The following is a 25,322-nucleotide window of genomic DNA, read 5'->3' on the forward strand; positions in this document are numbered from 1 at the left end:
TGGAGTCAGATGTGCCATCCGGTTAGTGGTGCCTTAATAGGTTGTTTTGGAGAAAAATGTGTATTCTATTTTCTACTTAGGCAACAGTTTACATATTCTACACTGCTTTATAGTACCATTTCAAGACTTGTGATTGGCTGAGAAAACCAATGAACACATATAAGCTTTATGCAGATAGTATTGTGGTGGTCCTCAGTGTTGCAAAGCTACAGTGCTAACTATTCAGTTTGTATGCATATAAGAAAGCGTATTAGCCCACTATTAAGTATTGACAGCATTATTAATATGTTGTTTGTTTCTTGACTTTGTTGATTCCTCCTATTCTGAGCCTCCTGCCTGTGCTGGCTTTGTTATCATAATATGACCTAAGGATAGGAAGTCCCTCTTTTTTTGCTCTTTGTGTTTATGCTCCATTCTGCCTATTGTTGTAGCCAAGTTCAATCCATGTACATTCAACGACAATCACAAATACAGGGCAAAGTGTTGTGCTAATTACTAGAGTACGTTTATTTGCGAGACGTTGGTTTTGTACATTGCAGGTTGAGGTTTGCACTGATAGCTATTGAGTGACAGCCGGAAGAGGTTTGGAATCGATAGGTGAAGTGGCCTCCCCACTCCGGGAAGCTCCCGGTTAATTTAATTTTTTCTTCCTGGTTTGCTGTAGTCACAGTTGTACATATGTGTTACCTTTTGTCCACGTTTGACACCTATGTACTTACTGTACATGACACAGAATCAATTTAAGTTCTGTGATTCACATGATTGCATTTGGAAATGCCTCTCCAGGTATATCAGAGGCTTTAAATTGTAACTTATGGTAGCTTAGGATTGTAATGGTTTGAGTTGCATAAGCTATTGATTTTTTATACTTTTTTAAATTATACAGTAGGTAACAATATCAGATTCATTTAAAGGGAAGCTGATGTTTCAGTTATAGGTGGATGATGGTAAGCTAAATCATCCCTGGCCTTCTCATATCTCATCTTCTACCCCATGGTGTCGTAAACATATTGTTGCATTTTATCTGTAATGCAATAATAGTGGCAAATTCAACTGGCACCAGTGGATGGGTGGAGCTGGGAGCTCAGATGTCGGAGACCTTGCCGTTAAAGGGTGATTTATCAAGATGACATCCTTCCAGTAATTCATAAACAGTTGGTCTTGCCCATACAGAAAAAAAACCTTTTTTGATTCCATTGTGACCTCCTTTGATTAAACAGGCATTTGCATCAACGACAGTGCTTCATTTCCATTTGTCCTGGCTAAGTGAACCTTTTCCCAGGCCAGCATATAACATAAACATGTGAAAGTTACAAACCTATACTAAAATTTACTTTGAACACCTTTACGAAGCTCTCCTGGCATGCCAGGCCTTATGTAAGGGATTGCAGTCTGTATCAACAGAAGGTGATGACACAGGCAGATTCTGTCCAATGGCTAATTACAGCTTCAGTTTCTTCCCCTTTTCCACAAACAAAAGCTTTACTTGGGAGACACATGTTGATATGAAGATCGCTCTTCCCTCCCCCAAGTTTCTCAAGGCAAAAAGTCAATCTGATCAATAACCTTCCCCCCCACCCCTACACACACATCCCCCCCCATGCATTTGGAACAGATGCTGCAGTGTTCTGCAAGTGACAGAGTAACAGACGTCTGTGAGAGGGGGCTCACAAGGTAACACTGTTTACCCTTGTCACAGATAAAGGTTCAGCTACTTCAAATGTCAGACTAATTATCAGCAACACTTACGGAGTATTACAGGCCGGAATGCCTTCATAATTCCCTATAGCGAGGAGTGGTGACCCTGAAATGTCACACCACCAACGCCTTAGCCAGGTATTAATTAAAAGAAATAATCAAGGACCACCACACATAAATTGGTTGCATGTACAAAATCTTTAGTACAATTTATTGGAAAATAATATAGAAGTTTTTCAGAATCTAGAAATGTTACAGGAACTTTAACCCCCCCCCCCCCCCCCCACCAAAAAGAAAGGTATAATAGGAAGTCACATTAACAGCACACAGCTGGATTCTGTACCCTCATGTGACCTAAAATGGCAGCTGGCACAAATAATTTGTGTTAGATATCACATATCTGCTTAATGGAAAAATACAGGATGGTAATTTTTGAATATTTTTCAAAAAAAGAATTTCTCTCTTAGCTTTATTGGTCCAGTATAGGAACTTTCCCCATGCAATGTAAACAATGCATTATTGGTGGGACAACGTTTATAAAACTGCATCCTTAAATTTGGGACAGTTGGCAGCTATAAGTTCTTTTGGTGGTCCAGTCAACTTGTGGTCATTTCCTATACTCATCCTTTGCTGCATAATCTCAGACAGTGACTGCATCTGATGGGATGCAGTCACTGTTCAATCAACAATTTTCCAGCTGGATCCTTCAATGTTTCTGTTGACATTTGTTTAGCTGGGTGGTACTTGCAGTTCACTTTGGCTCAAATTTTGGTTTATTTGGCAAGGATCGGCTGAAATTGAAGTCATGTATGGCCAGCCTTATGGTATCCATGCACAGGAACATTTCTGGCCTAAAAATGACTGGTGGTGACACCCCAGTGGCCAACAGTCAGCCATTAGAGAACTGGTTCCTTTTTGGAGAAAAGGTGATAATCACTTGTCACTTGCCAACATTTTCTCTCTATTCTCTCTAGAAAGTCTTAGCACCCAATAATCAGTCATTCCGATGTTTGAAAATACCACCATAATCCAAATCTCTCACTTTATACTAATATATGTTGTGTATGGCAATCCTGGGATTATCTGTATGTGAGGCTGAATTCTATCGCAACAATTTCATCTTTTTTTTACTGCACCAAAAAACAAGAAACATTTAAATCACGTCAGATCAGCATACCACGGATTAACAATATTCCAGCACACAGTTTAACCCGGAGAGCAATCCTCACTGCTTATCCTGTAATCGTAGGATTGTATGGCAGCCTTCCATCGCTACCTGTATGAAGAATAATTACGCCAGTATTTTTGGCAAGGCATCTAATGCCGCGCATTGTAATTAAGTTGTAAAGATTACTGTGAGGGATTGCTTATCAATGATGTTTTTGGCTATTTATCATTGCAATTGAGGCTTCTTTTATTTCCTTAACTCCTCCTCGGTGAGGCTTTTAGAATTTGTGTCTGTTTTTGATCCAAAAAAAGAGCATCGTCTTCCTTGCTTATTGATTTACAAAAATAATTTCTTCGGAATTCCAAATGTTTTTTGGTTTCCAGCATGTCTTACCCACATCACACTCTGGCCGTTTTTGCCTATGTGGCTATTTTTTGACCTGCAGCTCTGTTAGAAGATGCTCGTTTTGACTCAGTGGATAAAGTCAATCTTCTGAAAGTGAGCTTTCGTAACTACTAACTCTGGTTGACTCACGGTAAAGTGTTACAGATTCTAAAGAAAAGCAACATCTTCATGTTATGTATTAGAATTTGTTTGACGTGAAGTTTTTGAAATTTGAGTTGCTTCTTACTTCCATAACACAGCATGCATTGACATATGTGTTTACTAAATCTGTTTTGTAATTTTTTTTTTTAGCTGCATTTAATAGAATTAGTAGCATGCATGAGCTTTGACTTGGGTGCAGAAGATATTAACCAGGCTGAAAAATTGATACAACCTACACTTGAGAGAGCTGTAGTTTCCACTGTGTTAGCTCGTCACTGGCTACAAGAATTGGTTGTTATGGTTGTTATTGGACGTGTTTTATTTATTTATTAGAGGTTTTATATAATTCTAACACGTTACATGGCATTTTACATATTGTACATATAAATCAGTCCTTGTTCTCAAGGAGTTTACAGTCTAAGGTTCCTAACTCACATTTATACACATACTAGGGCCAGTTTACCTTGCAGCATGTCTTTGGAGTGTAGGAGGAAGCAGACACAGGCATAGGGAGAGCATACAGACTCCATGCAGGTAGTGCCCTGGTTGGGATTCAAACTGACAACCCCAGGACTGCTAAGTGGACGTACTAACCACATAGATACTGGGCCTTGCACTATAATGGACAAAATGGGCACCTGTTTGATGTAAGAAGCCATTACAATGTGCAAAGCAAGCCAAGTATGTACATATTTCATCACTTTGGCAATGGCTGCCACCGAGTTGTCCTTGGAGTCTTTGTTGTAGTCGGGTCAGTCAATAATGAATTCTGCTTTGTTGATATAGGTTATTGCACCTTGCATGCACCTTTTTGACTTGTTAAAGAAGGTGGTAGTGCATGGGTAAGAACTTTCCAATGGTTATAGCGCTTAACCAAAACCTTACTATACAGCCATACTTAGGCTCACGCTACAAGGGGCGTGTGTGTGTGACCCTTCCAATGGTCACATACCGTAACTAAAACTTTCCTATACGGCCCTTCTTAAGCTTAAACTAGAAAGGTGTGTGTGTATTACCCTTCCAATGGTCATATACCCTAACCAAAACTTTCCTATACAGTCATACTTAGGCTCAGGCTACACAAGTGATTATTTAGCAAAAAATCCTGATATTAATTGCAAAGAGAGGTGATTGATTATGAACTAAAATAATTTTGCAGCATTTAACAGCGCCTAAATGAAACATGCATGATTACACATCTTTTACCAATTTACATGCTACTATGTTAAGGATTTTTCACCATAAGGGGGCTTTGCTCCATCAATTGGCGATCAATCGATACCCATTGCAGTTAATAACTGATCGTTTTAGCTGTGCAATTGAAATACTAAAAATCACCTGGCTAGGTCAATGCTGGAGGACATCTGTGGTTACTCGGCTGTTGTGGAATTAGCACAAGCAATCATGGCATGCTGAATCTTGTAGTTCAACCACTACAGAAGCACTTTAGGTTACCAATTACATCTCTGTATCTTCAAGCTAATTAACACATTTGGTGATGTTATTATTAATTGTTATCTAAAAGTCATTTTTCTGTGAGTGCATGTGTGTGCATGTGTACAAACGTTATCACATCCTTAACAAGCAAGCCAACAAGCCGTGACATTTAATACACACTTAAAGGGAACCATCACCCAAAAAAAAGTGCTTGAACTGGCTGTGGTTCTTTCCTTAAATAAAGCAGCATATGCCCTCCCAGCTTTTAAGTGTCTGGAATAATGTTAATACTTAATGTCATATTTAATCTGCAAGCAATCATTTTTAATAAATACAGTGTAGGAACAGCGAAACATTCTTTGCTGCTTATCACACACTTCCCCTATAATATTCAAACAGAGTGGGCCATATATGTTTATTTCCCACTGCTGATAACTGAGCGATTTCAGAATGAATTAAAAAAGTAAAAGGATTTTCTTAATTGTTTCTGTCCAATGTCCAATGTCATCTTGCTTCACATGTGACAGATTTTCTCTATTTTTTTTGTAATGATTAGTAATGTGGTTGATTAACTAGAGGACTTAGATTAGTGGATTTTGGCTTAGCTATATTATTCGTTTGGTTTTTACATATTGTGCAAGGAAATAAAAAAAGGTTTTTTTTTTGCTTGCCAATGATTGGGTGATTGAAATGAACATTCATTTGCAAAGTTCTTTTCTTCTTAAAGACTCATGCCTATGGGCGCTCTTGTGCTTATATCATAAATTCCGGCCATATTTCCACACCCCAGAATACACAGCTGCTCCCTACAGCCAGCCATAGTAATAAATAGCTGTATGCGGGTTCATAGTTACATCAGGTCAGGTTGAAAAAAGACACAAGTTCATCTAGTTCAACCAAGGGAAAAAACAAAAAAAAACAAAAAAAACATGCAATCCCATATACACAAACCTATACCTACAGTTGCTCCAGAGCAGGGGTAGGGAACCTCGGCTCTCCAGCTGTTTTGAAACTACAAATCCCATCATGCCTTTGCCTCTAGGAGTCAGGCCTGTAATTGTTAGGGTCTAGCAATGTCTCATAAGACTTGTAGTTTCAAAACAGCTGGAGATCCGAGGTTCTCTACCCCTGCTCCAGAGTAAGGCAAAAAACCCAGCATGATCCAATTTGTCGCAGCAGGGGAATAAAAATCCTTCCTGATCCCCCGAGAGACAATAGGATATTCCCTGAACAACTTTACCTATAAATGTCAGTACCCAGTTATATTATGTACATTTAGGAAAGAATCCAGGCCTTTTTCAACCTTTTAGCGCTGGCGCCTCCCGGCCTTTTAAGAGGTTTATGATGCCGGGAGGCAGGGCACAGCTTAAGATCACATGACCATTGTGATTGTCTGTCATGGCGGTCATGTGGTCCAATAACACTGGAGCTTTTGGCTTGGCGACGATAACTGGGCCAAATGCAGAGAGGCCGCATATTTGGGGTTAAAGCAATCTACTGAGCTGGCCAGAACCAGCTCTTGAGAGAGTCTATTCCACATTTTCACAGCTCTTACTGTGAAGAAACCTTTCTGTATTTGGAGATTACATCTCTTTTCCTCCAGATGTAACGAGTGCCCCCCTTGTTCTCTGGGATGACCTTACAGTGAATAACGCAACATCAAGATCACTATATGGACGTATGTATTTGTACATGTTGATTATATTCCCCCTAAATCTCCTCTTCTCACGAGAGAATAAATTCATGCCGCAAGAAGCGGTCTCAACCCGTGTACATCCGCATACAGCTATTCATTACTATGGTCAGCTGTAAGCAGCAGCTGTGTATCCCCAGCACGGAAATATTCCAGCAATTTACATTTATAAGCACAATAAATGATAATTATAAATCAAATAGCTCCAGGTGGATCTCAGCTCAGAAGCCTATCCAGTATGGCCAGGTGCTGGTCCGGTTTGTCTTGCTGGCAGATAGAAGAACATTAAGGATTCACGGCTCAGCCAGAAAAAACGTTTTTGAAGGTTCCGTTGTGCAGTGAAACTTTCACACTTTTAGTAGAGATTTATAAATGAGTCAAACAATATAAAAAAAGATACATATCTGTAGTTCAATCCAAGGAAAAGTTAGAAGATGCTCATAGTGAATACCAATAGAAAATAGAGTTGAATCTTTCTGGTTTTCTATTGAGCACTCTAATTAAAAGCAGCTGATGAAGCCACAGTCAAGGCAGTGGACATTACGTAAAAAGTGTATGCCTACAGGTCAGCATTCCAGTGCTTCTTCTCTATGTTGTGTCTTATTTGTCTCCGTTAAGGTATTTACTACTGTTTGGGAAAACAGATCAGGGAGAGCGAGGCTATTGTTGTCTTGTGATGCTGATGGATGTTGAGTGCCTGACCCCGCTTCCTGAGACATGACTTCACTGCTTGCTGAAAACACTCCGATTTTTTGGGGTCTCCTCAGGGACTTCTTGATAAATCATCTTTCTTTTCTTTTTTTTTTCTTTTTTTTTTCTTTTTCCCTTTTCTTATAAAAATGCCAGAGAAAATATTTCAGCCCCCCCTCCTTGCTGCTGTAGGACTCACGTGTCACTCAGAACAGTCAGCGACGAGCAAAAAGAGACCTCAAAAGACATATTTTCTGGCAGGATAAAGGCCCTTTAATGCCTGTCCAGCCTTAGATAATTTTATTCACTCCTCCTGGACCTTCCTTTATTTCTCCTGTGCCCAGAGATCAGTTTTTAAGAGGTGGGCTGAAAGATTCCCAGGCCTAAAGCGCTTTTGTTTTGCACCCCCCTTCCCCCTGAATCAAGGCTCGGAACATTTGTAAAGGGACGTCTGCTGGTTGCTAAGAAATAGTTAAACCTCTGTCACTAAGAGAGAAGAAAAAAAAAAAAAAAGATTCACAATATTGATTGTACGAAGGTATATCTGGACCACACAACACGAACGCTTACTCTAGAATATCTCTCCTTTTTTTTTTTTTTTTTTTTTCGATCTTGGGGCATTACCCTGCCTGAACTTGTTTAAACCCTCGTGGTCACACCTCTTGAAAAGGTTTTGTTCCGACCGTCAATTGGTATTCAAACCAGGTCAGCAGATACTGTTTGCTGCTCCTAGGACCGTTTTCATTTTAATTTGCACCTGTTGTGCAGTTGTTCAGAAGGCAAGTGCAGACTCGCAGATTATACAAAGATCATATTATGGGCAGATATGCACGGTGTAATCTTTTTGTCCCCAGACTCCCATGACAAAAAAGGAAAAAAAAAAAATTCTGTCTTTTTTGTTCCTCTTATTTTCCTCCCTGGGAACCTGTCAAAGCAAACAGATATGACTGACAAAAAATTTGTAAGTAGACGTGATTCAAGAATTCAACCAAAAGCATTCTAATACTGACACACAATCCTTTTGCTTTTTTTTTTTTTCTCTTCTCGCTTTCCTGCCACTTTTCCATAATCCGATCGCTGGCAAGAGCCACTTGAGATAGCTCAGTTGATAATTTAGGAGAGGGCGGCTTTATTAGATTCAGAGAAATCAAAATGAACCTGAAAATTGTTTTCTTTCTAACCCCCCTCCCCATTCTTCAGCCCCCCCCCCCCCTCGTTCCCATGATGTCATGGCTTGGACTTTTTTTTTGTGCGTGGTTGTAGAGAGTTAGGTTAACGTATCTTGGCAATCCCATGTGTGCCTAACGGATGGTGTGTTTCTGTCGCTGAGCTAATGCCCTGTGTTTATTACGCTAATCTTTCTTGTCTGCTGGTAAAGTGGACAATTTATGTGCTATCATGTAGGCCGAGTTCCTTGTGAGGGCTGACTAATTCACAAACAGCCACCTTCAATTGAGTTCACAGACCTTGTTTGCGGCCTGTGCTTGTGTGTTTTTATACAGCTGCTTCGCAGGTTTTGGGCAGGGAAATGCATGGTGGGAAATTAAGTTCCTTTTATCGGAGTTTCGTTTTCCACATTGCTTGAAATTTCTTGAGAATTTCGGAGTAAGGCCTGCTTCAATTCTAAGGCTAGCCATAGAAGAACAGGCATGGGGATGTCTCTATTTCCTCTGCAGCACCTGGATCAGGTTCTGCTTGTGCAATCAATGTGACCATCTGATTTTGTGCTTTCTTCCTTCTTCTCATTCACGAAACAGTTGCTCAATAATCTCAATTTCTTATCAAGCCTGGTCATTTCTGTGTTTTATTACAAAATTTTGTGACACTTGATAGTATTCTTTATTGTCTACCTGGCCAGTTACCCCCCCCCCCCCCCCCCACAAGACTAATTGATGCAATCGCTTGTTCACTTTCTGCATAAGCAGGTAGTATGAGAGTAGCTCTGGGACCATTTCATGACATAATCATAGGGCAGCTTTTGATTAAATAATCATATCATAGTGGTGACATTAGGGCAGACAGCACCTCTCATGTGAGAGACTTATGGGTATGTAGGTTTATGGATTAGCAATGCCTTCAGAGAATCTAAGTAGTATCAAGGCAGGTCAATATGGTTTACAAGCCACCTTAATCGTCAATACTACAATTGTTCAACCATTTCAGTACTTAATTAGAAACTTTAAACATCATTAAAAGAGCTATTTGGTAACATTGCCACCATGAGACTTGCATTTAAAGTTTATGATATCCATGAGCCTTCCAAAAAGAAAAATGTCCATCCCTAACCACTGGTTGGAGTTTATATGATATGACAAGTGATGCCAAATATATTAACAGATAACAAAGTGGTGTTGGCATTGTTTTGTAGAGTTGACCATTTTAGGCGTTACATTGTTCTAAATTGTATGTTTCTCTTTTATTTTGCAGTATTAACCTACGACAATGTAGTAGACACGGGTTCGGAGACAGATGAAGATGAGAAGCTCCAGATCGCTGAAGATGACAGTATTAACACCACATTGGACCAGGAAACAAGTCCGGCTAGTATGCTCAATCATGAGTCTTCACCACACGCCAACCAAGCATTACTGGCAAGAGAAGAAGAAGAAGATGACCTGAGGGATAGCGGGCTAGACCACAACTGGCACAACGATGGTCTTCTGAAAGTTTCCATAGATGGTTCTGGTAAGTGTAAAAATGTTTTTTCTCTAAACGTGGCCTAGTAGTTGGCTTCATGTATAAAGATCATATGACTTGGATTTCCTTTGTTGCTAGTAGACACAAATGAAGCTTCAAGCATCCTTTTTGTTCTTCTTGTTGAAAGCTTATGGATAGTAAAGGCAACATAGCTCTTTTCTCACAATTTTCATTCAGGGTAAAGCAAATAGGTTATTGGATAGCGCTTCCTCTCTGCCACTAATACTTCACACCTACGCTCACTCACTGGAGTCCTGCAGAAATACCTGGTAGTTCTAGGTATTGGAGTACATGTGACCCTCTTGCCTTTGTCTCACAATGCAGTTCTGGGTTCCTGAACAGCCAATCGTCAGGCCCATGCACTCCCACATGGAAGCAGTATGAGAGACCCACCCAGAGCATTCCTGGAAATTACACAAGGATTCTGGCCAGTGATGGAAGAGTGAATACCAAATAAGTATTGCCAGCATACTTGCACATTAAGTCACTTAGTTCACAAATTAACGTATCTACAAAGCTCTGCAATGCAGGCCCTGCCCCCCGCTTTCACTACTTCTGGATTCACAGGCCTCTTCTCTGGCCATTGGATGCCCATTGATGATGTAACTGGCACCTGGCCCATTCTCAGCAACTTACAGCAGGCAGGAATGAGCCAAGAGTGTACAAAGCATGGTGCATTTGTCATACAGTGTACATAAATTGCTAGGTGAAAGGGGAAGAAGTGTTTTGGCAAAAAAGATTTTGAATGTCTCTTTTGCCCTGACCTCCTAGCAAATTTCGAAGTAGAGTTTAATTCCCCTTCAAAGGGCCAGTTCAACCAAAACTGATCATTTCATTTTGGGGAGATTCTTGGCATCTAAACTAAGTCATGGTATCCCTGAGAGACCCCAGTGGTGAAAAGTGCTAATATTAAAATCTCAGTTTGGTATAGTATAGCATATTATTATTTTTTTGCTTCCCGCTGTATTCTTTAATTATTTTTTATTATGAAGGATACAGTGAATAAAAAGGAAACATTACTGGTTGGATGGGACCAGACAAAATATGAAACTTGACTGTAACAGTGACTTGTCACTGCTGGAATTCCCAAGATATATAAGACAGGGTGTGACTCACCTCAGGTTCCACCTATAAGGAAAATATCACATTTACATGGACTGACCCTTTAAAATATGATCACCGGCAGTGCAGTCGTTTACTTAGTTCTATTAAATGCTGGTTTTATGGCCTTAACACAGTGATCCATCCCTTAGAACAAGACAGTCTGTCATTTAAAATCTAAAAAGCAGTTTGATATTGGTCTGTTTTTTTCAATTTTTAATTTTTTATGTCAAATGAATTACTAGCAGCATCTGTATTTGAGCTTCCAAACAAATTATAAACCGCTTGTTAAATCTGATATATATATTTTTTTCTCATGAGTCAGAAGGGCTGAACATTTTCAGAATCTCACATAAACATTTATCGTCAAAAGCTCCAAGACCTTAAGGTTTCAGTTTTTTTTTTTACTAAGGGGGAGCTGAGCTAAAGATGGTGGAAAGATAAATACGTTTAATTAGGGGGCATAGGATGATCATTAAAGGAAGTCTGACTGCTGTACAAGTCATTAACAATCTTAAATGAAATTTTTATTTTTATGATAGCCATTTACATGTATAATAAGACCCAATGATTCTTGGGAGCCGGGTGACAGAAACTGAGTGCGGCAAGAAGTCTTGTATGACATACTATTTAAATGAGCTGGTGTTAGCTATTCATATTTGTTAATGAACTAGATAGTCGCAGCCATAAGAATGAATGTACTGATGGTTTAAATTTTAATATCTAGAAATCAAGGGTAAGGGCCAATTACTGGGATTTTTTTTACCCTTAAAGGAATAATTAATAGGGATTTAACAAATGCAAGACTTGAAACTTCTAGGGGAACAAAAAAAAGTTACTTTTTATTTTTTTGAAATTAAAACTAACTTTTATTCAGAACATTGCAGACAGGTCTAATTATACTATCTGCCTGTTGTATTTATTTAACCCAGCCTTCTGAAAATATAATTGTCAGCGCAAATAGTTTACCCCCTTCAAATAAAGTTTAGATTCCTGCTGTACTAAAGAGCTTCCATAGACAATTACAAGACTAGGGATTTTTTTTAAATTTGAAAGCAAGATTTGGAAAACGTAGGGTTTTAAGGCCGGGAGTTATTAAGGATCTATATTGATTTATGCAAACCTTAGAACTGGATTCATACCCTTCCATGTGGCTTTGCATTTTGCATTTCCATCAATAGGCTCCATAACTCACATCAAAGTATCAAAAGGTGGACAATGCAAGTCTATGTGAACTAGCACCATTTAAACAATGGCTAACCTGTGTAGTTGCTTTGATGTTCGTTAAAGTTCCTACATTAAAATGTATAGGTCAGAAAGGACTTCTAATTCTGAATAGTTACTTTCAAACTTAGTAAATAGGCCAAGTACGATCTGGGGCAGCACTGACATCTGCATGACTTAAGGGTCCCTTCAGATCTAGGCGATTTGATTCCCGGGCAGAATTGCAAGGATTTGGCATTGCGGTGGTTTAATTTGCCTAGGTGTGAATGGAGCCTAAAGTGATTCTATAGGTTTTTTTTTTTTTTTTAAACAAACATGTTATACTTACCTGCTCAGTGTAATGGTTTTGCACAAAGTAGCACCCATCCACCTCTTCTTGGGTCCCCATCAGAGCCCTAAAGTGATTCTATAGGTTTTTTTTTTATAACAAACATGTTATACTTACCTGCTCTGTGTAATGGTTTTGCACAAAGTAGCACCCATCCACCTCTTCTTGGGTCCCCATCAGAGCCCCCCCCCCCCCCCCCGCCGCTGAGTGCCCCCATAGCAAGCCACTTGCTATGGGGGCACTCGTTCGTGCTCGATACCCAGCTGGCTCTGTGTTCCTATAAGACACACAGAGAGTGGCTCGGCCCTGCCCCCTGCTTCCTCCTTACTTGCTGTGATTGACAGCAGTAAGAGCCAATGGCTTCTGCTGCTGTGTCTGAGCTAATTGGGAGAGAGAGCTGAGAGAGCCTTGGCTGTCATGTGCATCCTTGGATTGAGTTTTGGCTCAGGTAAGTATATTTGGGGGTCTGGTAGAGGGGGGGCTGCTTTCAGAAGTTGTTTCACCTTAATGCATAGATCTGTGGATGTGAACCTGATTCATGAAATTTGACCTAAGCACATATATCTGCAGTGTTTTCTTATCTATCTCCAAAGTCCCATGTGCTCCGTTCTTCTGTTATCAGCATGATAACTTTTGACAAGTTCTTCCATCAACCAAGATAACACCAGCCTGAAATTTGTGTTGTGGAAGGTTGCTATAAATAGATTAGCAGAGAGCTTGACTTGTCACAGCACTGTTCTGCACATTCCTTTCTTCCTCTGCCTACGTGGAGTGGGGGTATGTGCCTTTCCTCCAATCAGCTGTCTTGGCTTTATGTTAATAATCCACTGCTAGTGCGGAAAAGGAACAGAAAATCTCTAACACGGTGTGCACATTCTAAAGAATATATACAGCTAAAGACAGAAGATATACACGTAAAACTTATGTAGGGAGATTTGTTTAATCTCTGTGTATCATCTGAGGCTGTTCACGTCACTTGCTTTATGTGATGGTTTACATCCACTTTAAGCTGCTATAGATGTACTTAAAGTCACCTGGTTCAGCAGAGACCAACCAGAATTTGGATCCCTGTGTGGCCGTCCCTGTTCAACAGAAGATGATCGTTGGATTAGCCTTCTGTTAGACTTCTGTTTTCTTTTAGCTCTTCAGGAATCGATAGTAAATTTTTCCAGACGTTACAGTCTTTGTAGGCTCCTACATTGCTATAAAGAAGATATAATTGTCATGCAGCTTGATTTTCTAATTACACATTCATTCTACAGGATGGAGTAACCACTAGGGCAGCAAAACATCACTATCGGGCATTTTAGTGGCCCCAAGTGTAACTGTGCCGGCGAAATTTCGCCACAGTTGTCCCCAAGGAATATAAAAAAATAGTGGGGGGTTCAGAGATCCAAAGGTGATCAAGGATCATTTTATTTATTATGGGCTAAAATGATTCTAATGTATCAGTCTGAAGTACTGTTAGAAACAGCTGGGCAGTGTAAGAGTTAACTTCTGAGTAATAAGGAACATTTGTGCGTTTCGGAAGTGCTTATCATCATCTGCAACTGATCAGTGTTTTTTTTTTTCCATTTTCTTTATTGAAAAGGAATAGAGACCTTCAGCTCATGTGCGTCACATCCAATATTTGGCAGAGTCAGGAAGAAACGCTGAAGAGACAAAGCGCAAATCCCGTCTCAGCATTCTCGCTTTCTATAATTTGGCCGTTGTGAGAAGGGTTAAAAACTGACTTCACCTGACTTCTTTAGAGCTGAATTCTGGGGGACACAAAACCCCCCCTCCCCCGGCCACTGCAAGATATAAATATACGTTTATGGGGTTACATAAAATAAAAGGCACTTTTACTTACATGCCCCCCCCCCCCCCGCTCCCAGAGGCTACCTCCAGGCTGCTGGGCTGGTCCCCGAAACCTCTTCTCCCTTGTGCCTCATTGGTCACAAGTTCTCTGATAGAATTAAGTACAATGCAGGGCCCTGTGATGAATATGAAGACACAGAGGGACAGTCCACAAGCTGGAGTGTAGGAAATGCTGCCTGCTGGGGAGACTAGGGATCAGGTCAGTAAAGTTGCCTTTTCTGGTACCCTAAACATATAACCCTTGCAGTGTGGGGGGCAACAGTTGAACTGCAAAAAAGAAATAAAAATATTATATATATATATATATATATATATATATATATATATATATATATACTGTATATAAAAGCATTTGTGCGTTCCTTAAAAAATAATTACATGGGACCGGTGTAAGCACCCGGATCTGTTCTTATATCAGCTTCCTGTAATCCTCTGCACACCAAACTGGGGGAGACAGGAGAAGCCCTAAGAGCCAACCAAAAGCACCTGAATTTGTCTTCATATCAGCTTCCTGTAATCCTCGTCACAGCAGACAGGGGGAGATAGAGGAAGCCCTAGAAGCCAATTGGAAGTACCTCAATCTGTCTTTATATCAGCAATCCGACACACCTAAATCTATCTTCTCTATCCGCTTCCTGTATGCAGTTTACATATGTGCATTTCAGAGGAGTATTTAGCTGTTATCTAAGAGAGACGAGAATCCCTAAGACCCAATCAGAAGTGCCAGAATTGGTCTTTATATCAGATTCCTATAATCCTCTCCACAGGAGGCTGGCAGAGACAGGGGAAGCCCTAGGAACCAATCAGAAGTACCTGAATCTATCTTTAATTAGCAATCAGACACACCTTATTCTATCTTTATATCAGCTTCCTCTACTCCTCTGCACAGCAGACAGGGAGAGATAGGGAAAGCCCTCAGAAGTACCTCAATCTGTCTTTATATCAGCTTTTTGTATTTCTCTGCACAGCAAACTGGGGGACACAGGGAAGCCCTAGGAGCCAATCAGACGTACCCAGATCTGTCTTTATATCACCTTCATAGGTGTACACAGCCTATTGCATTAGGGTGTGCACCCCAAAGCTCAAATACATATGCCCTTCTCTGCAGCCTCAGTTGCACAGAAAAGGGAATGAATGGGAAGTTCTCTTTGCTGAGCAGCTTCCTGTTCATTCACAAACTGAAGCATAGTAAACAGTGTACCATGCTTCAGTTTTGAATGAACACAGTAAGTGAGTGTGTTCATTTAGAAAAGGAAGGCACTGGTAAATTACATATTTACTAGCCCCTTCCCACGCTCTCCATCCTGAAAAATACCCTGCAGCAGCTAGGCGGAGAAGAGAGGAGAGAAGCCAGCAGCACTGCGGGTCGGGGGGGGGGGGCTAACACGGAGGGGGGGGAGTCCGGTCAGTAGGGGGAATCAGCACCACACTAAGTGATTAGGGTGTGCCCTGGCACACCTGGCACACCCCCTGCACAGGCCTATGATCAGCTTCCTGTAATCCTCGGCACAGCAGACTGGCAGAGACAGGGGAAGCCCTAAGAGTGAATCGGAAGTACCTGAATCTGTCTTTATATCAGCAATCAGACACACGTAAATCTATCTTTCTATCAGCTTCCTGTACGCGGTTTACATACGTGCATTCCAGCTGAGCACTTAGCTGTTAGCTGGGAGTTTGGGCCCCGCCAGCGTTGATGGGCATCACAGGCTGCGAAGGGTTAACCCACGAGCCGGTTGCGCCATCCAGTCTGTCTGACAGCTCCCCTGTCCTCTCTATCCATAATTTTATTTTACTATTCTGCAAAGCTAGGAGAGATACTTTGCTTTTACCTGTCTGCTACTAATGACTGGTAATGATTTATAGGGTTTTTTTTTTTTTATTGTGCTAAAAGTGCTCAGATCTGGTGCCACAAAGTCTAATGTAAAAAAGATTGTGGCTCCCCCACCCCACCTCCACCGAAATCACGCCTGGCATTTATTTTGTCCAGTAGATAGAACACGTTTTTTGTTTTTTTTTTCTTTTAAATCAAGATTTTTATTATTATTATTATTTTTTTTTTTTACTCTAGTCTTCTTTTGCCTCTTTGCTAAAACCTGCAGGGCAGACAATCCTTCTAATTCCGGAGCAGGTTTGTTTAGCGGTGTTTTATCCATGGTGCCTGTCTGTCTCTCAGGGCACCTCTGTGCATAGTTGGTGTATGAGATAACCCCCCCCCCCCCCCCTCCTTCCCTTCTGCTTACTCTGCCATACTTTCTCCTTCTTGGTCTGCAGGATGCAGAAGGTTTGAACTGAAGAAGGGGCTGAGCAACTTCTGACTGTGTTTTTCCGGTTCAGGCACAATCAAAGTTTTGTGCTCGCCATTGTCCTTGACATTCCTTCGTCCCACAATAGGGTGGACTGCAGTGTGCTGAAATGCTTGCATGACATCATTATCATCCGCTTAAATAAATCACCTGCCTTTGGCCTTCTTCTGCTTATACAAGGATTCCTCCACCGGGAGGGAAGAAAGTGTTCTTTATTTTTACAAACCTTTATCCCAGAGGGCGACAGGAAAATGCTAACTTTTACTCTTGTTTTCAAAATAAATACGCGCTGCCCTATTAAACGGCGGAGGAAAAAAAAAAAGAAGAGGGGGAGAGAGATTTTATAGATTCCCAGCATGCCGCTGGCACACCTGTCAGGAAAGGCATTTGGGTGAAAGTTTTCAAAAGTTTGCACAGTCTTCCCTTACTTGGCTTAGTGTTAAAGAGGAACACTGCTCATAATTTGTAATAAAAACATCTTTGCCATTCTGAAGCTTCCTTCCAACTTTCTATATTATTTTATATGTACTGTGATTCTGTATTTGCCCAATTATGCTGCAGAAATCTCCCTCCACTGAATCTGGCTGCATCCATTTTAACTGTGGGCGACTGAAGCTGCTGCCTGTTCACTTCCTGGATTTACACAGAGGTACACCTCCAGCTCTGCAGCTCTCCAGCTCTGCAAACCTCCAGCTCTGCAGCTCTCATTGACACTCTTATGTCTAATCCCCCCTCCCTTCCTGGCAAACACTCACGAAAGTGAACTGTGCATGATGTCATAAGCCTAGGCTAATGACCAGACAAGAAACAGGAAGTGGGCATAGCTCGTGAAATGGATATTTTGATGATAGGCAACTCCTATCCTCATATTGATTAGTGGTTCCAAATTAATAACTACTGCAGTAGGGAACAGACACAAAAGATATGTTCAGCATCTTTCCAAATAACCGTTCTCCTTTATTATGACGCATGTGAAGGTTTTTATACACATGATTACGTAGGTATCACATTAATATTACAATTGTATGTTTATGTTAACAAGGGGCGTTACATAGGCAGGCTAATTCTAATCAGGACTTGAAAGAATGCATAACATTTACTGAAAACATTATTAGTGCCGTGTGCACAGTGAGGGCATTGTGCAATACATATAAAATAGAATACAATTATATACAGAACCTACAAATTTCCATTACACTCGCGACTGTCCCTGATTTAGAGGGACTGTCCCTGATTTGGAGCAATGTCCCTCTGTCCCTCTTTCCTCCTCATTTGTCCCTCATTTTGGTCTGATCTATATAGTTGTATATAAAATGCTCTTTTTATTTTTCAAAAAGTGTTTCCCAGCGCTAAACCTTTCATCCAAATTCTAAATGGCTGCATTTGTAAATTTTAAAAGCCAATATAAAGGAATAGTAGTGGTTAAAAAAAGCCCTTGTGGATTTAATTAACCCTTTTCTTGGTTAATTCTCCGATAAGGGGGTGTGGCAGGGGGCGTGTCCTATGCCTGCATACGCTTGGTAGTAGGTGTCCCTCATTCTCAAAATGTTGGGAGGTATGGAACTGGGCTGTATAAGGTATTTACTGGCAGAAAAAAATATGTTTTTTTTTTTTATCCAAAGTTAAAACAACAAAGGCAGAATATTTAATAGATGGAAAGTTGAAAAAATGACTGAAGGTCTGCTTTAAAAATATACTTGAGGCAGATATAAATGTCGCAAATTAATGCAGCTCTGTATTCATTTATATCTTATTCAATTTTTTTGCAACTAGAGTGAGAACCTGAATTTGATTCAGTGTCAGCCTTGCCTTTCCCCATACAGCAGCACAAGACTGGAAGAGGGAGGGGCAGCACTGGGAGCCAATCAGTCTGGCTGCATGCTAATAGGAGGAGAGAGCAGAGTAACCGCATCAGTCTACTGCTACTCCATGATGTGACACTAAACTTTGATTTAAAGCAGAGTTCCAGCCTGTAGAAAAAAATAAAAATAAAAGTCAGCAGCTACAAATATTGTAGCTGCTAGCTTTTAATATAAGGGCACTTACCTGTCCATGGATCCAGAGGTGTTGGCACCCCAAAGCCAAATTGTCCATTGGCTCCGGGTGCAGGTACCGGCATTACAAGTCAGGCTTCACAGCCAGTTTCCTACTGTGCATGTACAAGTCACGCTGCGCTTTTTGAATGTTCCTGTCATCTTGCGGGACGCACACAGGTCCCAAAAGAGAGCGGGGGAAGGAGGAGGGGCCCGACATGACGTAGATTGCTGTCTGGCAATCTTACCAGGCAATGGGAGAGGGTACCTGTCAGAAACAAGGTATCTGCTCCCCCTCCTCCCCAAAAAGGTGCCAAAAGGGGCAGTGGAGGGCGGTAGAGTGTGAACAAGCGGAAGTTCCTCTTTTGGGTGGACCTCCGCTTTAATTTAAAAAATATATAATCTATCCAAATATGTATTCTTGAAGTGATACTAAAGTTTTGTTTCTCTTTTAAAATAACAAACATGTTATACTTACCTTCTCTGTGCAGTGGCTTTATACAGAGCATCCCTGATCCTCTTCTTTTCGTGTCCCTCACTGGCTCTCCTGGCTCCTCCCCCTCAAGCAATGCCCACAGAGAAAGTAGCTTGCCCTGGGGGCACCGCCACGTGCACCGCCACGTGCTCGTTCCCGATCTCTATTTGTCTATGTGTCCATAAGACACACAAAGTTGCAGTTTTCCCACTCCTCCCCCCCCCGCTCTCTCATGTGCTGCAGCTGACATCCTAATGATGCAAAAAATGAACAACCTGCCAATCGTCAAGAATTTTCATTTGATTTTCGACTTGTCTATGGCCTGTTTAGCACAAGTCTGTTGCTGAGCTTAACACAGAAATGACAAAACACAAGCCCTTGCAATTTTAATATATATCATTATATAATAAGCTATATGAGTTTTTTTTTACTATATTTTATTATTGATATTATTATTTTATTTATTTATATTTATATTTTATTATTGTTGTTATTATTATTATAATATAGGGTTTATATAGTGCCAACAGTGCAGCACTTACCAATATAAAAGGAGACAGTACAATTACAATACAATAAAATGCAAGAGAGTTGAGCTCATAAAATCTTACAATCTAATATATTCCAAAACAATGTCCAATGCTGAAACTACCACTCAATCCCAGCCATATTTACCAATAGGCACAGTAGGCAGGTAGAGGTGGGTAGATATCTGCTGGCCTGGGCTTCTCAGGGGGCATCTGCCTGCAAAATCTGGCTACTACTGATAACAAGAATGGTTCATCCTTCAAACAATTTATTACAGCTGCCATACATATTGACTATACAATCTCGGCACAATGTACAATCAGATTAAAAAGTGTGTGGTTAGTCCATTCATATTGATCTGTTTCATTAATGCAAAATGGAGAGCCTCTTCAGTACAGCACACCAATGAACACGTAGTGTTGTGTGCGGTGTTTTGCATTGGTGACAATGCAAGAGATGTGTTTTCTGGTGATTTGCACTGCCAGCCCATTCAGAATAAATGGGTTGCCTTAACGCAACGCGCCATGACTCACAAACGCATAGTGAGAATGAGCCCTAAATCTCAGAATTAACACTTATTCTTCAATGGGTCACGAAAAATAACATAGAACTACAGGAGGGTGCTGTAAAAGCAATTTTCCTACCAACTTCAATCCATATGTCATCTGGAAGGGATCCAAATATGTGAACTTCTCCTTACTTATTTGCACGTAAAAACAATGAGGAAGGAAGTAAAGAAAAACTTTTGAAAATGACAAACACTGTGCAAAAATTATTTAAAAAAAAGAGAATTGCTACAAATTGTTTTTCTCACTGTGCTTGAGCTTGTGTACCCTCAGATGGGAATCTTGTGACTCTTAAGTAGCAGAAATCACATGAGATGAGTAAGGGAGAAGGACATACAATAGCTATATTTATTCAACCTTCTCGGAAATACCTTGATCTAATTACTTGCAAAGATTGATATAAATATGGGAGGCTGGAAACATTTTAACCCCTCTCAGGAAGAACTCAGAACTAGGATTAGCTGCTACCTGGTTTTAACTTTCCCTGGGCAGTGTTTGCTAAAGGCAGTCTTATCTGTCAAGGTTCTCCAACGAGGTTCTCCAACACGGCTGTTCCTGTTGCTTGTGAAGACCAAGAACATAATTCCTTTTACTCTCCGTCACTGTTCTAGAACGAGAAAAGAATCTGTGTCACACCTCAATGGGGTTGACTTACTGTATTAGTATAGACCAGGGGGGTCTCAAACTGGCAGCCCTCCAGTTGTTGCGAAACTACAAGTACCATCATGCTTCTGCCTGTGGGAGTCATGCTTGTAACTGTCAGCCTTGCAATGCATCATGGGACTTGTAGTTTTGCAAAAGCTGGAGGGCCACCAGTTTGAGACCCCTGGTATAGACCATCTTTTCTCAACCCTTTCACAATGGAGGAACCCTTAGATAAAAGGTGCCAGGCCTCAGGGCCCCCAGCTAAAAAAAATATGTACAGCTCACATTTGGGTGATCAGTAGGTTGTAGAGAGTTTTGCCTGCTCTATGTAACAGAATTATCTTTAGTGATCGAACATTGTAGTGACCCCTTACTTTGGTAGTCATTTTATTCTAGAGATTAACTGCCATGGTTCTCTCCTCAAGGAACCCCTAGCAACCTCTGGCGGAACCCAGTTGAGAAAAGCTGGTATAGATTGCTCACTTATGACAGCTGAGCATAAGGGAGCACCATCCTAAGGAAGTGGCTAGTGTAGGGCCATGAAACGCGTTGACAGTGTTTTTATACTTTTCTGTGACCAATAAATATTGAATTTATGCAGAATCCACTTCTCAGCTTCTCCTTCACATTTGGGCACCTCTTACTGTTCATCATAAATGAACAGTCTATACCAGTCTTTCTCAACCAGGGTTCCTCTGAGGTTGCAAGGGGTCCTTGAGGAGAGGAGAGAACCGTGGCAGTTACCGTAATATCTTAAAAAGTTAAAAAAAATCCCTCCCTCCTTGCACATCATAGACCTGTCCTCTTCTAGGAGTGTTTAATTACTCTCTGTGTTGGCCAAACTCCTCTGCACCTCCCCTCACTTACCTACATTACATTTTATGTGGCTACCAGGGGAGGAGTGAAGGGGAACACTATAGAGTATCACTGGAGCCTGCTGGGGGTGTTGACACCACATCCAAGATGAGGGCACCCAACAGTACTTTCGGGTATTTTGGATGTCCACATATGGGAGGCTTTTGCAGGTAAATAACATGACTAATTTTTATTTTCATTCAACCCCATTTACACATTCAAGTTGGATGGGGGAATCCTCCACACTGTATTATGACAACCAGTAGACTTCCCCGCTGTCTGAATACACTGATCAGTGCTGCCATCTGAAGCCGGCAACCATGATCGAGCAGCAAAAATCAAACAGGGTGGTTGTAGGGAAGTCAATTGGTAAATTGACTTCTCTGCAACTGTCCTGCCCATACATGAATCAAAAATGTGCGAATTTTGAACCCTGTATGGTCATCCTAAAATTTGTTAAATGTATATATATAATATTATATAAATATTGTTGTTGAAATCACCGTTTGGCGACTTCGGTTTCTTGAATATCCACCGAGCTTAGATGTTCAGTGTGGACACAGCTTCACCTTATTCCCTAAACCAAGTAAATATTTGTCTTCCAAACTGATCAGTTTGCTAAGTGAACAGTCTGTACTCCTTTAGAAAACCCATCCCGTTGAATTAGAGCACAAGGAAATTGGAGGCATCTGACTGTAGCATGTTTCCAAAATTATATTTAAATAACCCATAACAAGGCACTATATTTACAGCAATTTTTTTAAAGGGTGGATCCACATTGGCTATTCAACTCTATCCTCTTGTTTTTTAAATGTTTTATTTTTTGCTGGTGCCACATTGAGGTTGAGTTAATAAAGTAATAGAGGTTGTTCACTTAGCTTACTGAATAAGATGAAGCTCTTGTTTTTTTCTTTTTTTTTCTTATTTCTCTTGTACATGATTGGGTTTTTAAAGTCAACTCCACATCACCTCATTCAATAAACTAAGTGAACATGTTCTACTCCTTTAGTAGCTCAACAACATTGTGTCAAATATATCATATTAACTGGTAAAATGTAAAAAAAAAAAAATTAGAGGTTATACAGTGCTTCCTGCTGTCCCTGACCATTAACCCCTTACCGGCAGCCCCTGAGGGCCCTAACCAGGGTACTTTATGTCAGAGGTTAAGTAGGCAGGATCCTGATCATATGATTGCTGTGATTGTCTCGTACAATGGTCATGTGAGTCCTACTGACTCCCAATGATAAATGGTGACTGGAAGCTGTGAGTGATCACTTGGTCACAGTACTGGGGTGAGCGCTCTTCCAGCACAGTGCTTCCTGCTGTCACTGACCCTCAACCCCTTACCAGCAGCCCTAGCTGGTTCTTCCTTGGGTTCTGATGCCATGGGCCAAATAGGTGGGTTCCCAATCATGTGATTGCTGTATTTGGCTGTCACAGCAGTCAGGTGATTGTGTCCTACCAGCTCCCAGTGGTAAGCACTGACTGGAAGCAATCAGTGATAGCTCGGGCACAGTGCTGGGGCCGCCCAGTGAGCGCTCTTCCAGCACAGTGCATCCTGCTGTCACTGACCCTCAACCCCTTACCAGCAGACCCAGCTGGTCCTTTCTGAGGTTCCGGATGTTGGGAGTCAAAAAAAGATGGGCTCCCAATCATGTGATTGCTGTGACTGGCTGTCATAGTGGTCATGTGACCACTACCAGCTCCCAATGGTAAGCAGTGACTAGAAGCTGTTAGTAATAGTTCAGCAAACATGTACTCTCCCAGCACAGATCAGCAACGCCTGCTATACTCATATATGTAGCAGCATGGCTTTAAGCCGACCACCATGCTGTTTCATGTGGCATGCCCAGCAACAAGGAGTTAATAAACATTTTATTATAGGCTTATGCAATACAGAAGGATAAGGATAAGAGTGGCATAAAATATGCAATAGCTAATAGTAACAACCAATCAGATTTCAGTTTATATTTGTCGCCCTGTGAAAAATTTGTTTTGAATATACAGCTCACTCATTGCTACATTCTAAAACTGGAGGACAAGAAGCATTTCAGAAATCCTACTGGTCCCCACTGGCAATACAGACCGGTTTTCTTTATTTGGCTTTTGCAGAACTGAACATTAATGACAGAAATATGCTTATTTACAACTGGGAGTATATCTATAAATGACTCAATTACCCACCCGTCAGTTCCTATAGAGCTGCTTTTATTGTAGTGTATGGAATCCATATGAAAGCTGGGTCTCCGAGGGATTAGACCAGACTTGGGATCGTTGCCATATGGAGTTTGCTGCAGCACACAAGATGAGCAAATCCGTATTGTCAGTATTATAACATAAATGGGACATATTGTTGCTGCGATGGGTATTGTTAACCCGTGAATGTCAAGCGCAGAAATATTTGTCGCAGGCGGAAACAGTAAAAATAATTTTACAACCACATTAACAATTGAATGGAGAATTAATAATGCATAGCGGTAGCCTGGAGATGGAGCGAATCAGTTTCCGAATCAGGTTGTGAACCAGTTTCTGTACCTTCAATGTAAACCCAATCACTAAAATCTCATATAAGCTTCCAAATGTTAATGTCATTTTAAAAGTCTTTTTAAATCTCTTTAAATCTGCAGCTTTCATTTAAAAAATAAATACGGGGTAATCTTTCTATGAAGGTTCTTCTTCGGGTGTTTCCTGTAATGGGTTGACAGTGCTCGGCCCCTATTTGCCAGTTGTTCTATTGTGTTGTTACCCTGTAACATGCACATTTGAAAGACTATGGAGCTGATTTACTAAAGACAAAAAAAATGTTCACTTTGCAAGGGAAGTTGCACTTTGCAAGAGACTTTTCCCTAGAGCTTAGTGTATGTGGGGAAGTTTCACTTTGCAAAGCATACCCAATCATGTGCACGTAAATTTAAAAAAAATATATCATTTTTACTTGCACATGATTGTATGGTGGAAGTCAGTAGACCTTCACCTTATTCACTAAGCTCTGGAAGCTCTGGGGCAAATTCCCTTGCCAAGTGCAACTTCCCTTGCAGAGTGAACAGCCAATTTTCTTTTAGTAAATCAACCTCTATAAGGGGCCGCACTGATGTTCAGTCACCGGGCAGTTTGCGCCTTTTTCGCCATTAGGAAACCAGTCCAGAGCAATGACATGCAGCCGCTGTTGAGCACATGGCTGCAGGCAGGAAGTGGATGCAAAATGGTTGAAGGAGATCAGCAGCACTGAGATGTAAAAATTATTTTATATTGTTGTACTTCTAAACGAAAAAAAAAAACTGTTTATACTATAAAACAAATGTAAATGTCATCCAGTTAGAGTTTAGATCTACCTTAAATGTTGCTCTGCTTGCCTCGTTTGTAAAACATTTATTCGTTCAGGAAGGAAGCAATTGAAATGTCACCAAAGTCAAATGTTCCTGTGTGTTTCTCACTGCCACATAAGCTGCACACTATGGAAATTGATCCCAATCAT

At 40.8% G+C, this 25,322-nt stretch overlaps 1 protein-coding gene across 5 annotated transcripts in view; it reads left to right on the forward strand.

Annotated features, from left to right (window-relative positions):
• ZEB2 (zinc finger E-box binding homeobox 2) overlaps positions 1-25,322 on the forward strand; it is a 182,148-nt gene that overhangs the window by 131,580 nt on the left and 25,246 nt on the right. For all 5 annotated transcript variants that reach the window (XM_077447744.1, XM_077447740.1, XM_077447742.1 and 2 more), the window contains one exon: positions 9,660-9,917. In XM_077447744.1, the coding sequence (XP_077303870.1) occupies positions 9,660-9,917 (258 nt within the window). The remainder of the gene's footprint in view (positions 1-9,659; positions 9,918-25,322) is intronic.

Source organism: Lithobates pipiens, unplaced genomic scaffold (assembly GCF_037356315.1).
Source record: "Lithobates pipiens isolate NorthernLeopardFrog02 unplaced genomic scaffold, aLitPip1_a1.2 Scaffold_22, whole genome shotgun sequence".
NCBI classification, from domain to species: domain Eukaryota; kingdom Metazoa; phylum Chordata; class Amphibia; order Anura; family Ranidae; genus Lithobates; species Lithobates pipiens.